The 14,361-nt window shown below is 45.7% G+C and overlaps 1 protein-coding gene across 3 annotated transcripts in view; it reads left to right on the top strand.

Moving 5' to 3' along the window:
- The window catches only part of MTUS2 (microtubule associated tumor suppressor candidate 2), a 72,475-nt gene that overhangs the window by 23,783 nt on the left and 34,331 nt on the right, over window positions 1–14,361 (top strand). For all 3 annotated transcript variants that reach the window (XM_010835888.1, XM_010835890.1, XM_010835891.1), the window contains exon 3: window positions 14,048–14,262. In XM_010835888.1, the coding sequence (XP_010834190.1) occupies window positions 14,048–14,262 (215 nt within the window). The remainder of the gene's footprint in view (window positions 1–14,047; window positions 14,263–14,361) is intronic.

Below are 14,361 nucleotides of genomic sequence, written 5' to 3' on the forward strand. Positions count from 1 at the left end.
AATTGGATTGTCAGAAGAAGGAAGAGAGAGGAAAAATAACTTTTTAACGATGTGCAAAGATGTCTCAAATTTGATTGTTAAAAAACAACCTGCAGACTCAAGAAGCAATGAACCCCAAACAGGATAAATACAAATCCACAAATCATGCCTAAGACATCGTAGTCAAACTGCTGAAGGCCAAAGATAAAGAGGAATAATGAAATATAACCAGATAAAGACACGCATCACTTACAGGGGACAAAGATGTGGGTGACAGTTAACCTCATCAGAAACAGACAAAGACAGTGGAATGACATGTTTGAAGGGCTGAAATAATTTTTTAAAAACATCAGAATTTAATGTCCAAAGAAAACATTCTTTATGAATGATAGAAACTTAGAATTACAGGAAAAATTGAGATTATCAAAATGGTAAATGTGTGGATAAATACACAAGATTATTCATTTTGTTTTAAAAGTTTTCTATTTTTAAGTGTTGAGCTTGATGTTCTTTGTCTGTGACTACATTCATATCATGACTACCCAAAACAAGACATAGGACATTTACATCATCTGAATATTTGCCACAGGCTGCTTTCAGTCTGTTCCACCTACCACTTGCCTATTTCTGTCCCTGTAGATTAGTTTTGCCTGGTCTTGGATTTCCTACAAATGGGAGCAGACAGTCTTTTATGTCTGGGTGCTTTTGCCCCATATAAGAGATTCATCCACGTTACCGAGCTTGTCAGTGGTTTGTTCCTTTTTATTGACTCGTGTTCCTTTGGCGTGCATATGCCAATATTAATTATCCACTCTTGGGTTTTGTCCACATTTTGCTTTTATAAATAAGGCTGTTGTGAATATCCTTGCATAGGTCTTACTGTGGACAGATACGTTTTCATTTCTCTCCATTCAATTCCTTCATGAGACATGACTGGGTCAGAGGATAGATGTGAGTTTCACTTTAGGAGAAGCTGCCACACAGTTCTGGAAATGGCTCTTCCATTTTTACACCATCCCTCAAACATTTTGGAGCATTCCACTTCCTCCATAACCTTGCCAGCATTCGGTATTGTCAGTAATGTCATTGTTACCTTTGTTATTATTACCATTGTTTTAGCCATTCTGGTAGGTGTGAAGAGCATCTCACTGTGGCTTTAATTTGTGTTTCCCTACTCACTAAGGAAGTTGAGCACTTCTGTGTGCTAGTTGGCTCTGTGGGTATCTTCTGTGAGTTTTCTGTTGTCCATTTTTTATCGAGTGGTTTGTCTTTTTACTGAATGGCAGCCGCCCCCTTCACCTCAAGGCCACCATAGCCCCACCTTCACTGTGTTCCTGGTCTGTCTTCTCGTTTCCAAGACTTGGGTACTGACTCAGGATAGCCTAAGTATACAGCCACGAATATCAAACAATTGAAAGCAAGTCTATTGCTAAGATACAAAGCATTTTAACAGTGTCATTTCTAAGATAAATTTGAATGCCTTTTCTGCATAAAAGTATTCTAGGTATTTTATTTTATTTTGAGATCAGTATGCTATAATCCAAGAATTCAAAGAGTTTGTAATCAGTTGGAAAAGAGGGCGTGGGGGCGAATGATAGTAGCATGAAATTAAGTTAGTGACTTTCTCTTTAAAATATTTGTCCCTGACGCTGTTCCAAGCCCCTTTTCCTTCTGACTCCCTGTGGTCTCCCTGGTGATCTCAGTCTACCCCTGTGGCTTCAACTGCCCCCTAAGCTGCACCCTCCTGGGTCCATGTCTCTAGCCCTGTTCTCTCCTGAGGTCACCTCTTGGTGAGCCACAGGCATTTCAGCTCTTTGAGGCCAATTCATGTTATCTCCACCTACCCCATCCTCTCTGTGTGTATGCGTGCTAAGTCACTTTTAGTCTTGTCCGACGCTGTGCTATACTAGAGACGGCACCCCACCAGGCTCCCCTGTCCATGGGATTCTTCAGGCCAGAATAGTGGAGTGGGTTGCCATGACCACCTCCAGGGGATTTTTCTGACCCAAGGATTGAACCCGTATCTCTTGCATCTCCTGCATTTGGCAGGCAGGTTTTTTACAACTAGCGCCCCCTGGGAATCTCTACCCCACACTCTCTACTTCAAAGTAAAACCGAATTACCACTTCTGTTATAGTCCTAATTTATTTCAAGTACAGGCTAAGTTGCTGTAACAAAGACACCCAAATGCGATGGAATAAATAAGATAGGGGATATTTTTCTTGTGTCCTTGTCTGCCTAGGAAAGGCCCCAGGTTTCAGCCTGAGGGAGGGAGAAGGAGGCAGAGTCGAGGGCAGGCAGCTCCCTCATAAGACTCTGATCTAAAAGTTGCCACGTCACTTCTTCACATCCCTTGACTTAAGGATAGTCACGTGACCCCACAGAGCTGCAAGGGAGACAGAAAGGTAATATGTCCAGCTGGGCAGTCATTTCTGTTAACGCTTAAAGAGTATTTTGAATAAAAGAAGAGGAGGAGATGGGGGACAAGTAGGCTCAACCACAATTTTAAGCTCCGTTGTTGACACCAAAATTTGCAGAGGATGTCAGCCTAGACAGTGGAGGTGATTACCAACTCTGCCTCTCTGTCTCCTTCATTCTTGATGTCCAGGGAGTCCCCAGGTTTTACCCACTTGGAAGTAGGTCCTACTTGTGTCCTTTTCATCTCTCCTTTTAAAAGGAAAAGGGAAATTATGGAAATCTGCCTGGGCCTGGAATCGCAGTAAGAGATGGATATCCACAGAGGAAAGTTGCACAGGATCTAGCCAGGGTAATAGACAAATATTTCTACTTATCACAAAATACTCTTGGGCTATTATAAATTGCCTAAAACCTTAACTTCTTCCGTGTCTGTGCCTAAAATCAGTGGGTAGAAACAATTCAAGAAACAATTCCTTGGAGTTGATTTGATATATTTGGAAGTTAGACAGCAAGAGGCTGGGAGGAGTTCATGGGGAAATGCACACCTCTTTAAAAATTAGATTCTATGGATTTCAAACATTAACCCTTCATTCCTGTGCAGGAAACCCCCGAACAACAAATAAAACATAATCATCAGTCTAGGGAAACCTCAGAGAAAATGCCCCAAGTCCCATGGAGAAAACAGAATACCCCGGCCATGCATTTGTCATCACCATCAAATGGATTAAACTATATTACCCAGTAGCCTCTTGGTCTCTATTCCTCTCATGGGCAATTAAGGGGAATGCGGCCACCCAGACTATGGGACAGAGGGTGGCAGTCAGCACCATGCCATGGGCTGGGCCTCCCCTCGCTGGGAAGCTTAGGAAGGAGCAGGGTCCCAGGAGTTCACTGGTTAGAGCTTTGTAGGGTGGATTCTACCCAATGAAAGAGGAGTCTGGAATCTCAACTTTCAGAAAGTTATTAAAAGCTCCTTCTAAAAGGGATGTCCAACCTGGGAATTGTGTACACTGTCCAGTTTATGTAACAAATATTAATTGGAGGTAAAATTAAAGGGTCATCTTCCAATGCCGTTTTGCACAGGAGAAAAAAGTTAAAAGCAGTCAATGGTCACTGCAGCCACACGGACCCACCGTCTGACCTGTCCATAGCCAGACTTCAGAGAGGTCCCCATGGTGTGTTGGATGAGCTCTGCCAGCTCTGTAGCCCAAATTAGCCCAGAGGAGAGGGAGGGGCAGGCGCCATGCAGGATCCCCGGAAAGCCGCTTCCCGTTTATGGGCAGTAGTATCATATTAGCTCTCATGTAGACGGCATTTGTTTCTCTCCTCAAAACTTCCCATCATAACCATCGTCTTAAATCCACTTCCTCTTTCCTCTTTTGCCCCTACAAATCACTGTTACGTTTTTCTCCTCTTTGACCAAGAAGGTTACTTCTAAGCATTGCAATTACATTCACACACAGGGTCAGTCATTATCCATTTGTTGAAAGGCTCATCCTTTATCTTAAGACCACATAAAAATTGCTCCAAGTATTTATGACTTTGAAAAGCACCTTAACCTCGTTGGGATTTTTGTATCTGTTTCTCCCTCTCCTCCTTTGTTTCCTTTCTTCCAGAACTTAAGGCAGAATAGCCGTGTTAGTGTTCGAAAGAGCTCTGCTGAGATTCAAGGCACCTGGAGGGAATCCCGCCTTTGCAATTCTTGCCGGGTCAGCCTGGACAAGTGACTTAACCCCTCTGAGCCTCCATTGCTCTTCTGTAAAATCAGAGCAAAACTGCCCGTTTTCTCTAGCTTTAAAATTGGCTGCAAAGATTAAGCAAATTAATATTGTGTATTTTGTTGTTGTTGTTGTTTAGTAACTAAGTCATGTTCAATTTTTTTTGTGGCCCCATGAACTGTAGCCCTCCAGGCTCCTTTGTCCATGGGATTTCCCAGGCAAGAATACTGGAGTGGGTTTCCAGTCCTTCTCCAGGGGATCTTCCAAACCCAGGGATCAAACCCATGTCTACTGCATTGGCAGATGGATTCTTTGCCCCTGAGCCACCAGGGAATCCCCAATAGTGTATGTTAGAGAACTTCATTAATGAAGCACAGAGATGTTGTCATTGATGTTACTGCTAATGTCTCCTGTCTCTGGGCAGCGAGTCATTCTGCAAAGCACATTTTCTCTGTAGATGAAGCTTCTCTCTTTAGGGCTCCATTTCAGAGGGAAATCATAATAAAAATAGTATAGCCTTCCCGGTCTTCTGTGCAAAAAGCACAGTGGAAAACTGTCCTTGATGACCCTCAGTCACCATTACAATATCCATAGAATTCTAGAAGGCAGGGGCAGAAGGGGGCTTCACACTCAGGGTGCCTGTGTTAGCCGGCTCAGACTGCTGTCACAAAATAATACCCAGGCCCGAGGGCTTAAACACAGGCATTTATTTTCTCTCGGTTCTGGAGGCTGAAGTGCAGGCCAGGGGCTGGCAGAGTTGGTTTGGTTGGTTTGGCTGCTACAGCATCTGTCCTTGGCCTGTGGAAGGACGCCCCTTTGCTGTGTTCTCACCTGGCCTCTGAGACCTCACCGGTGGCTCCTCCTCCTCCAAGAGGGACACCAATCATGTTGGACTAGGGCCCCACCCTCCTGGCCTCATTTGAACTTAATCAACTCTTCAAGTACCCCCACCTCCAAATACGGTTACACTCTGAGGTCCTGGGGAGTGTGGCTTCACCCCGTGACCCTAGGGGTATACACTTCAGCTGGTAGCAGTGCCCCACCTCCTCATTTTCCAGGTGAGAATCTCAGATCCAGAGAGGTTGAGTTAGTTGCCAAAATTCCCACCGCTGGTGTCTGCAGGACCTGGGAAGACCTGGACTCTTCCTGCCCTCCCCCACCTGCCTTTGTCTCCTGCCCCTTCCAGGTGTGACCTGCCCACCTCCTGTCCTGGGCTGTCACTCCCCCACCCTGCCTCCCCACCCCTCCTAATCTGGACATGCTGGCGGTCTGGATTCCGTCCATGGGAAGGGTTGTTCACCGTCACTGTGCGGAAGTTTAAGTAGTGTAGGGGTGGGACGTGAGTGGGCACTTCAGGGCATGTATTTGGGGATCTTGAGGCTCCTATATGCAGTCATCCAGTTTGGGGGCCATGTTCCCATAGTGTGACCCACAGGTAAGTAAAGTATTAATGCACTTTTTATTTTGTGGCTATGCCCCGAGCCTTGTGGGGTCTTAGGTCCTTGACCTGGGATTGAACCTGGGCCCTTGGCAGTGGAAGCATACAGTTCTAACCACTGGACAGGCAGGGAAGACCCTTGTTAATGCACTTCAAAGCGTCACCTTGATAAGAACTCTTCTGTGTTTGTTCTGTAGCACTGGGAATGCCTAGCAGCTGGAAAATGCGCTTCATCTTACTGCAGCCACACGTCTTATATCTTCCCACTAACCATTTACACACCCGTGGAGAGGAGAAAACACATCTGTCAATCCAGCCCCACTTCACTGGGGAAGATTTAATAATGAGAGTCTACCCTGAGGTCTCATGCTTTTAAGATTTCAACACTTTTATAGAATAGACCACAGCACATGCCCATGTGAAATGGAATATTACCGTTCATCACTAACATGTCACAAAACTTGTCAAAATTCAGCAGTTTTGATTTCATGTTTTTCATACTAATTGACAACATCCAGAAAAGCCTTTCCTAAGTACCGTGGACCAGAGGTGAATCCGCCATCACATTTGTGAACCAGGGGCCCTTATATGTACATAAATCTGGCTGTTAGTTCCGTGGAGATTTATTTGGTGTCTAGTGTGTGCTTGTCTCCCCAGTGGGTCTCCTCCTCTGATGTTCTCCTCTTCTTAAAGGGCACCACCACCCAAATCACTCAGACCAATTGCCTGAGTCATCTTCGGGTCCGATCCCTGCCCTTCCCTCACCTCCCTCGTCCAAGCCAGGGGCAAGTGCAGGTGGCTTTGCCTCCCAAATGCTTTGCATACCCACCCAGGACTGCAGCTTCAGCCCCGGGTTACGTCCACCTGGACCCCAGACATGTCCTCCGCTCTGTTCTCCTTGCCTCCGCCAGCCCATTCACCATTGCAGCCTCCAGGGCACTCTTGTAATCAACGCTTCATGAGCTCCTGTTATCCCAAGTTTAAGACTGTCGAGGGGTAGGGGGGCCCTTTCCAGTTACTGGAGTACAAGCCTCACTCCTCCCTGGGGACCAGGGGCCTCGTGAGATCCGACACCACCTCTCCCCACCTCCGCTGTCTCCATCACGGACCCTCAGGCCCCTTGTTATCTTCCTGTCCCTTAAGTGAGCCCCGTGTTCCCAGCTCAGGACCTTTGCTCTTGTGGTTCTTCCTCCTGGAACCCCCTCCCTCCAGCTCTCTGGGCCCCTCCCCTTCCCCATCATTCACATCCATCTGGATGGGGTTTTCTCAGGTGTCCCCTGCATCCGCCATCCCCTAACATTGCTCTCATTTTACTTTCTCCAATTGCTGTTATCTCAGGTTTTCATGATCTGACATCTTGTAGTTTAAAACTTCTGCCTGTGTCTTTATTTACCCTCCTGGCAGTGAGTCTGGTTCTCACCGCACGATTGGGCATGGGATGTAGCAGCTGCTCAGTAAATTCAACTACTGTCTGTTGATAGTCTGCCTGCCTGTCTGACCACAAATACTCAAGCGTCTCTGACGCTGTCCCTGCCCGCTGGTGAGGGAGGCGGACGGGTAAAGAGATGTGCTGCGATTCTCAGCAGTGAGGGCTTGAAGGCTGATTCACCAAAGCCTCACCTCTGAGACATTGAAACCCTGGTGCAGCAGTCACTCCCACCCAGGTGCGGAGGGACCCGGGCTCCAGCTCCTGCTCTGCAAGCCTCGCCCCTTCCCGTGGAGGCCTTGGATCCTTGAGTTATCCCTTCTCAAACCTCCTGTCCTACTGAACACCCACCTGGGGCCCAGGGCATGCCAGTTGCATAGTACCCAGGAGGTACTCCACTAATGCCAGCTCTTTGGTCCAGGGCCCTGGGGATACTGTGTGGACCTGCAGAGATGCCCAGAGACCCCCGACTCCCCACCCTGGCCTTTCACCCACATTTCTACTCCTAGTCCCTGAACCTTTCCTCCGTCTCAGCCCCTCCTTGTCTCTCTTCTTGACCAAGTGAAGTTGCTCAGTCATGTCCAACTCTTTGTGACCCCATGGACTGTAGCCTACCAGGCTCCTCCGTCCATGGGATTTTCCAGGCAAGAGTACTGGAGTGGGTTGCCATTTCCTTCTCCAGGGGATCTTCCCAACCCAGGGATTGAACCCAGGGTCTCCCGCACTGTAGGCAGGCGCTTTTACCATCTGAGCCACCAGGGAAGTCTCTTCTTGACATTTTCATCAAAAAGAAGGTCCTTAAAAAAAAGAGGGCAGTAGAGGGCAGTGTGGCCCAGGATCCCAGGCAGCATGTTTCATGGACTGAGCCTGCCGCCTGCCGTGGGTCGCTGTGATCTGATAAGAGTGGACAGAGGCCTTTGCCACCAGAGGGCTTTTCCAGGCATTATAGTTCCCCCTGGTGGACACAGATTTGTCACAGGATCACTGCCATCAAAAAGGACCAAACACACACACACACACACAATCAACTAAAGTTTACAAAGATGCTATAATCTTTAAGCCCACATAATTCTACTCTTAAGAATGTATCCTAATGAAGAAAGCAAAAAAAAAAAAAAATATGTGAGTGACACAAATCAAATGTCCAGTACTAAGGATGTATAAATTACAGTGCATCCACATGAAAATATGGTGGCTCAGATGGTAAAGAATCCGCCTGCAATGTGGGTGACCTGGGTTCGATCCCTGGGTTGGGAAGATCCCCTGCAGAAGGGAAAGTCTACCCACTCCAGTATTCTTGCCTGGAGAATTCCATGGACGGAGGAGCCTGGCAGGCTACAGCCTATGGGGTTGCAAAGAGTCAGACACAACTGAGTGACTAAGCACACACACATGAAAATATGAGGGGACCATAAAGATATTAAGCAGGAAGACATGGAAAATTCCTACCAGGGATACTGAAGTCACACTACTGCAACAGCTGTGAAGGGATTTTCAGTGGAAAGTTTTCATTTTCTTTGTGTCATGAGATTATGGGTAATTTTTAAATTACATTTTTTTCCCTTGAAAGTTATTTTGTCTTTTCAATTACTCCCCATATCTCAAAGAAACAATTTAATCATTTATCTGACTGTGGGATCCCCTATCAATATGTAACAATACTGACTGTTAACTTACTAAGGCTGCTGTACAAAGTACTGCAGGCTGGAGGGCTTAAAAGACAGAAATGAATTTTCTTACAATCCTGGAGGCTGGAAATCGAGATCAAGATGCCAGCAGGGTGAGTTTCTTCTGAGGCTTCTCCTCTTGGTTTATAGATGGCTACCTTCCCCCCACCCCCTGCAGGTGTCTGTCCTTAGACTTCAGTCATATTGGATTGGGGCTGACCCTATAAATGACCTCATTTTAACTTTATTAGCTGCAAAAATCCTGTCTCCAAACATGATCACATTCTGAAGCACTAGAAATTAGAACTTGAACATATAAATTCTGGGGGACACAACTGAACCCATAACAGTGACTATTATAATAATTCCACATATTTGTATACAGTCTTCACCTTTTAGATGACTTATTTTATAATTGTCAAAGCTTAAGCATTATCTGTGATGTAAAAGGTAGTATGATATTATTCCTTATGCTTTATCATGAACTGCAACCAGATTCTTTTCTTCAGTTTAAGTCTAGTGTGGTAATTACTGATCCTTGCTACCTCTTTCCAGTAACAAGTTGTAATTATTCAAGGGACATTTTGGGCAATTGTGTAAAGAAAATTGCTCTTACTGAGTTTTTCCCTTCAATTTTGATTTATGAACTGTGGTGTGTGTGTGTATGTATGTACTACATACATGCACTCTATATATTCATACATACATATGTTCAATTATTGAAAACTACTGCAGACTCTAATCCTGTTTTTGCTTTTCAAACTCATGCTTATGAATTAGAAATGTAATCAGTGCTCCTGGCCTGTCATAATCCTGTTCTTTTAGGAACTATTTTCTCAGCATTTTAGGTTCCAGGGATTTATTATTGGTGTGTTTGCCTCTCACATTATAAAGTACTAAATGTTTCCTCATGAATAGAAATAAAGGAAGAATGTATGCAAGGCTCCAGAGGCTACCCATAAAAATTAGCCTACTTTAACCTCTGTGTACAAAATGCCCCAGTAGATACATTTTTGAGAATTTACCAGAGGCAAGAGGATGTTTATTTCTTTAGGGACTCTGTTATTGGAACTTGCTCCCTGGTGCCTCAGCTGCAGCTCTTATCCAATATCTTCTGCAGGCCTGGGGCTTATGACACAGGGTCATTGGAAGAATAGAATATCACTTCTTGTATATAATAGCTGTTGGGAATTTGGGGCTTGGTGCTAGATGTGGAAAGGTGATTACTTTGGCCACCTGATGCAAAGAACCAACTCATTGGGGAAGACCCTGATGCTGGGAAAGACTGAAGGCAAAAGGAAAAGGGGGCAACAGAGGATGAGATGGTTGGATGGCATCACTGACTCAACAGACATGAATTTGCACAGACTCTGGGAGATAGTAAGGACACAGGAGCCTGCCTTGCTACAGTCCATGGGGTCCAAAGAGTCAGACATGACTTAGCAACTGAACAGTGATAACTGAGGCCGCACAGCTCATGATTTATTGAAGCAACAGTACAGTTCAGGAAAAGCTCTAGGATGAAAATCAATCAATCATTGCTGACCCCCCGCCCCCACAAATAGAATCCCAGGCCTTGAATCATCCCGCCGCAAACATGTACAAAATCACACATTCGATGGAAGCGTCCTATCCTTTCTGACTGCAGGCAACCATAACCTTTTCAAACCCAGTCTTCTTAATCATGGTAGTCATTTAAAAAATATTTTAACTCATAAAACATTCAAACAAATCATAGGATTTTCTTATATACATATTGTTGCAGGTGTTCATTGGGAAGTGAGTCCTGTCAATTAAGCATACAACATCCGAGGGGGGAAGGACAGATGGAAGGTCAGACACACAGATGCATTTCCATCACAAGTAGAATTCTGCTGTCCTGCTCATCCTGCATCTTGCCTTTTTTGTTTAACGATGTATTACAGGTCATTCCAGGAAAAGATTGACCTTGTTTTTTTTTTTTTTTAGTTACCTGTATCCCATTGAATATGGGATTTGTCCTATGTGTATAGTGGACTTATCATCATTTATTTAACTAGCCCCCCCACCAACTATTTCCCAAAGGCACATCATGCTGAACTAATTATCCTTCATCAGATTTTTTTGGTTCTCTTGTGAAATTGTTGACTTAAAAGATATGTGCATTTAATTTTTTTTTCTCCAGTGTTAACTGATTTGTTGTTATTCATTTCTTGACCTTTTTTTCTGTTTTATTCCATGTATGCAATCTATATCATCAACTTATTGTTTAGATTTACTAGAGTTAAAGATACTGATATTAGTATTAATATATGAAAAGTACATTTTCCCCATATAAAACAGTACTTGTTAAAGAATAGTACATGGTGAGCATTTTTTATTATTTTCATTTGAGTGCAGTGTGCTGTACTTCTAGTTAAGAAACAGTAAGAATGGTTCTCAGATTCCACTAGCTCCACATTCCATGTGTGTGCATTTGTGTGTGTGTATAAAACAGTGTAGTGGTGAGGTTTTTATTTTGTCAACATACATCTTCATCATCATTATACAGAGTTTCAAAATCCAAATATGAACTTTTCTTCTACAAACACGTCTAAATTTATCCTCTGAGATATTTTTCCTGTCATGTTATTTTGCAGATTTTCTTTCCATTTTTGGTAAAAACTTTATTGAGATATAATTCACATGCCATACAGCTCGCCCATTTGAAAACAATTCAGTGATTCTTAGTATATTCACGGAGTTATGCAGCTGTAACTATAATCTGTTTTAGGACATTTTCATGACCCCAAAAAGAAACCCCGAACTTTTCAGCTGTCACCCTTCCCAAGCTCCCATCCCTAGGATTTCAATTTTGAAAAAAACTTGAACCTGCAAAGCAGCTCCTCAGTTTATACCCCCACCGTTGCTCCATCAAAGGCCAGTTTTCTCCTACCTTCCCTGTATTATCAGAATATTTCATCTCGATCAACCTTGGAGGTAAAAAAAATCTCTTGCTTTGATCTGCATGTATTGAATCATGAATGGTGCCGACCATCTGTTCTTGTGTTTGTAGACTGTGCTTCATCTCTGCTGCCTTGTGGGCCTGTTGTAAATACAAACATTGTTGTCACTGCTTTATTTTTATCCCATTCACCGTGGCACGGTACACGGGGCAAAGACTATGAAGTTCAGTTCAGTCGCTCAGTCATGTCCAGCTCTTTGCAACCCCATGAATCACAGCACGCCAGGCCTCCCTGTCCATCGCCAACTCCTGGAGTTCACTCACACGTCCATCGAGTTGGTGATGCCATCCAGCCATCTCATCCTCTGTCGTCCCCTTCTCCTCCTGCCCCCAATCCCTCCCAGCATCAGGGTCTTTTCCAATGAGTCAACTCTTCGCATGAGGTGGCCAGAGTATTGGAGTTTCAGCTTCAGCATCAGACCTTCCAGTGAACACTCCGGACTGATCTCCTTTAGGATGGACTGGTTGGATCTTTAGTTTACCTGAATTACAGAAACAAGAGCACTCTCCAAAGAGACCCCGTGCACCCAGACACTTACCCTGGAGCCCATTGCTCGAGGCTCACCAGTAGTTACCGTGTGTCTCCTGTCCGTCCCCCATCCTTTTCTGTCGGAGGACCCTTCACCTTCCCCCAGTGTAGGTGAAATGATTGCTGTTTGTGTGGGGGTGGGGAGGAGAGATGGACTGGGAGTTTGGAATTAGCAGATGCAAACTATTACATATAAAATGGGATAAACAACAAGGTCCTATTGTATAGCACGGGGAACTATATTCACTATCCTATGATAAACCGTAATGGAAAAGAATTTTTTTTAAATGTATATATGTTGCTCCTCTATTGGCCTCAGTTTGACTATGTCTCAATCCATCGAGCACTGTTTTTAATGGACATTCCATGGTCGTTCTGTTAAAGCCCAGTCACTCCAGGATAAACCTGTCTTTGCGTGTACATCTCTTCCCTAGTCTGTGGATCCTGGTTGTTTCTTTCACTAACTAGGGTCCCTGGTGAAATTCTAACAACTTGCCAAGGTTGGAGGGTCTTTGGGGAAAACTGGAGCTCTATTCAGACCCTGGGGCATAGGTGATTCCTCACCGCTGCCTCCAAGCCTGAGCCACTGTGACCTTCAGTTCCTGGTAGGTTCTGGCTGTTTTTATGAGGCCCGTGACCTCCCACTTCCATGATCTCACTGCCAGGGACCAGAAAACCTCAGTCTACTTCTGCCGTTCCTGCTGTATTTGTTAGCGAGCGAGTCTTGCCACCCGTGGTGGAAAGCCCAGTGCACACTTATCCTGACATATATTGTTGTTGTTATCGTTTGGTTGCTCAGTCATGTCTGACTCTTCGTGACCCCATGGACTGCGGTCCACAGGGGAGAAAAAGTCTGTACAATAATGTCCTTGTGCATATTAATACTTCCAGCTTTCCTCTGTTTGTGGTTTTTTATAAAATACAAAACAAGTTTTTAAAAGCCTCAAGAGTATAGCAATTGCTTAAACTGTAGACCAACCAAAGACTTTTGAGAAGTACTTTTGTCATCAGCATTCTTTAGAGTTGCTGGCACTGGTGGTAGTAAAAAGCAGAGGGCTTTTCTGATCAGTCTGGTTATTGCTTTTAAATTCTCTACAGACATTATATCCTTTTATTGCCCACACCTGACGTGGGCAGCTCACCACCTTGTTCTCAGTACACCAGCGGATCCTAACTTTCTCAGATTGTGTATCAGAATCCTCCGTCAAACAGTGGGACCCAGGACACAGGCCAACTGAAGCCCTGGACCAGGAAGGCCTTTGGGACAGCATTAGGCTGCTGGGCTGGGCCATATTCTTATACACTGCACACAGAGCAAGACCCAGCCTGTCCACCACTCATTTCACCAGGGAAATAGTGTCCTTAAACATATCCTGCCTTTGCAGCTCTTACTCTACACGCTGTGTGACCTTGGGCCAGTCACAGGAGCTCCCTGGGAGCAGGTTCACCCCAACATCCAGGGTCTGTGTTGAGGCTCAGATGCTGTAGGTGGGAAAGCATTTTGCGTGCTTGCGTGTGTGCTAAGTCCCTGCAGTCCTGTCCGACTCTTTGAGACCCCATGGACTGTAGCCCGCCAGGCTCCTCTGTCCATGTGATTCTTCAGGCAATAATACTGGAGTGGGTTGCCATGCCCTCCTCCAGGGGATCTTCCTGACCCAGGGATGGAACCTGAGTCTCCTGCCACTCCTGCTTTGCAGGTAGAGTCTTTACCACTGAGCTTCTGGGGAAGCCCAGGGAAGCATCTTACAAACCATGAAGCTCTGCAGAAGGAAGGGGATCTTGCCCTGGTCCTTCTGCCCACACCTTGATGTTGTAGCACAGGGGTTGCAGACGCGAAGCTCTGGGTGCATCCTGGCAGGTTTGTGACCGTGTGCTGTCCATCCCCCCAGCTTTCCACGCGGCCAAGTGTGAGAAGCTGCAGCGGGAGAAGGCAGAGTTGGAGCGGCGCTGCGAGGCGGAGGTGCGGAACCTGGGCTGGCAGCAGGAGGCTGAGCTGCGGGACCTGGAGCGGCGGCTGCAGCTGCAGTTCGAGACCGAGGTGGCCCGACTCCAGGAGGAGCACCGCGCGCAGCTGCTGCGGATCGGGTGTCAGCACCAGGAGCAGGTGAGTCCACCTGGCCCTCCCTGCCCTGGGGAGCCACAGGCCGGAGGCGGAGGGGAGCTGGCCGCCTTAGCCCGGAGTCCTGCCACAGGTGAGCTCCCC

This window comes from Bison bison, unplaced genomic scaffold (genome assembly GCF_000754665.1).
Source record: "Bison bison bison isolate TAMUID 2011002044 unplaced genomic scaffold, Bison_UMD1.0 scf7180017864056, whole genome shotgun sequence".
In the NCBI taxonomy this organism is placed as follows: Eukaryota; Metazoa; Chordata; class Mammalia; order Artiodactyla; family Bovidae; genus Bison; species Bison bison.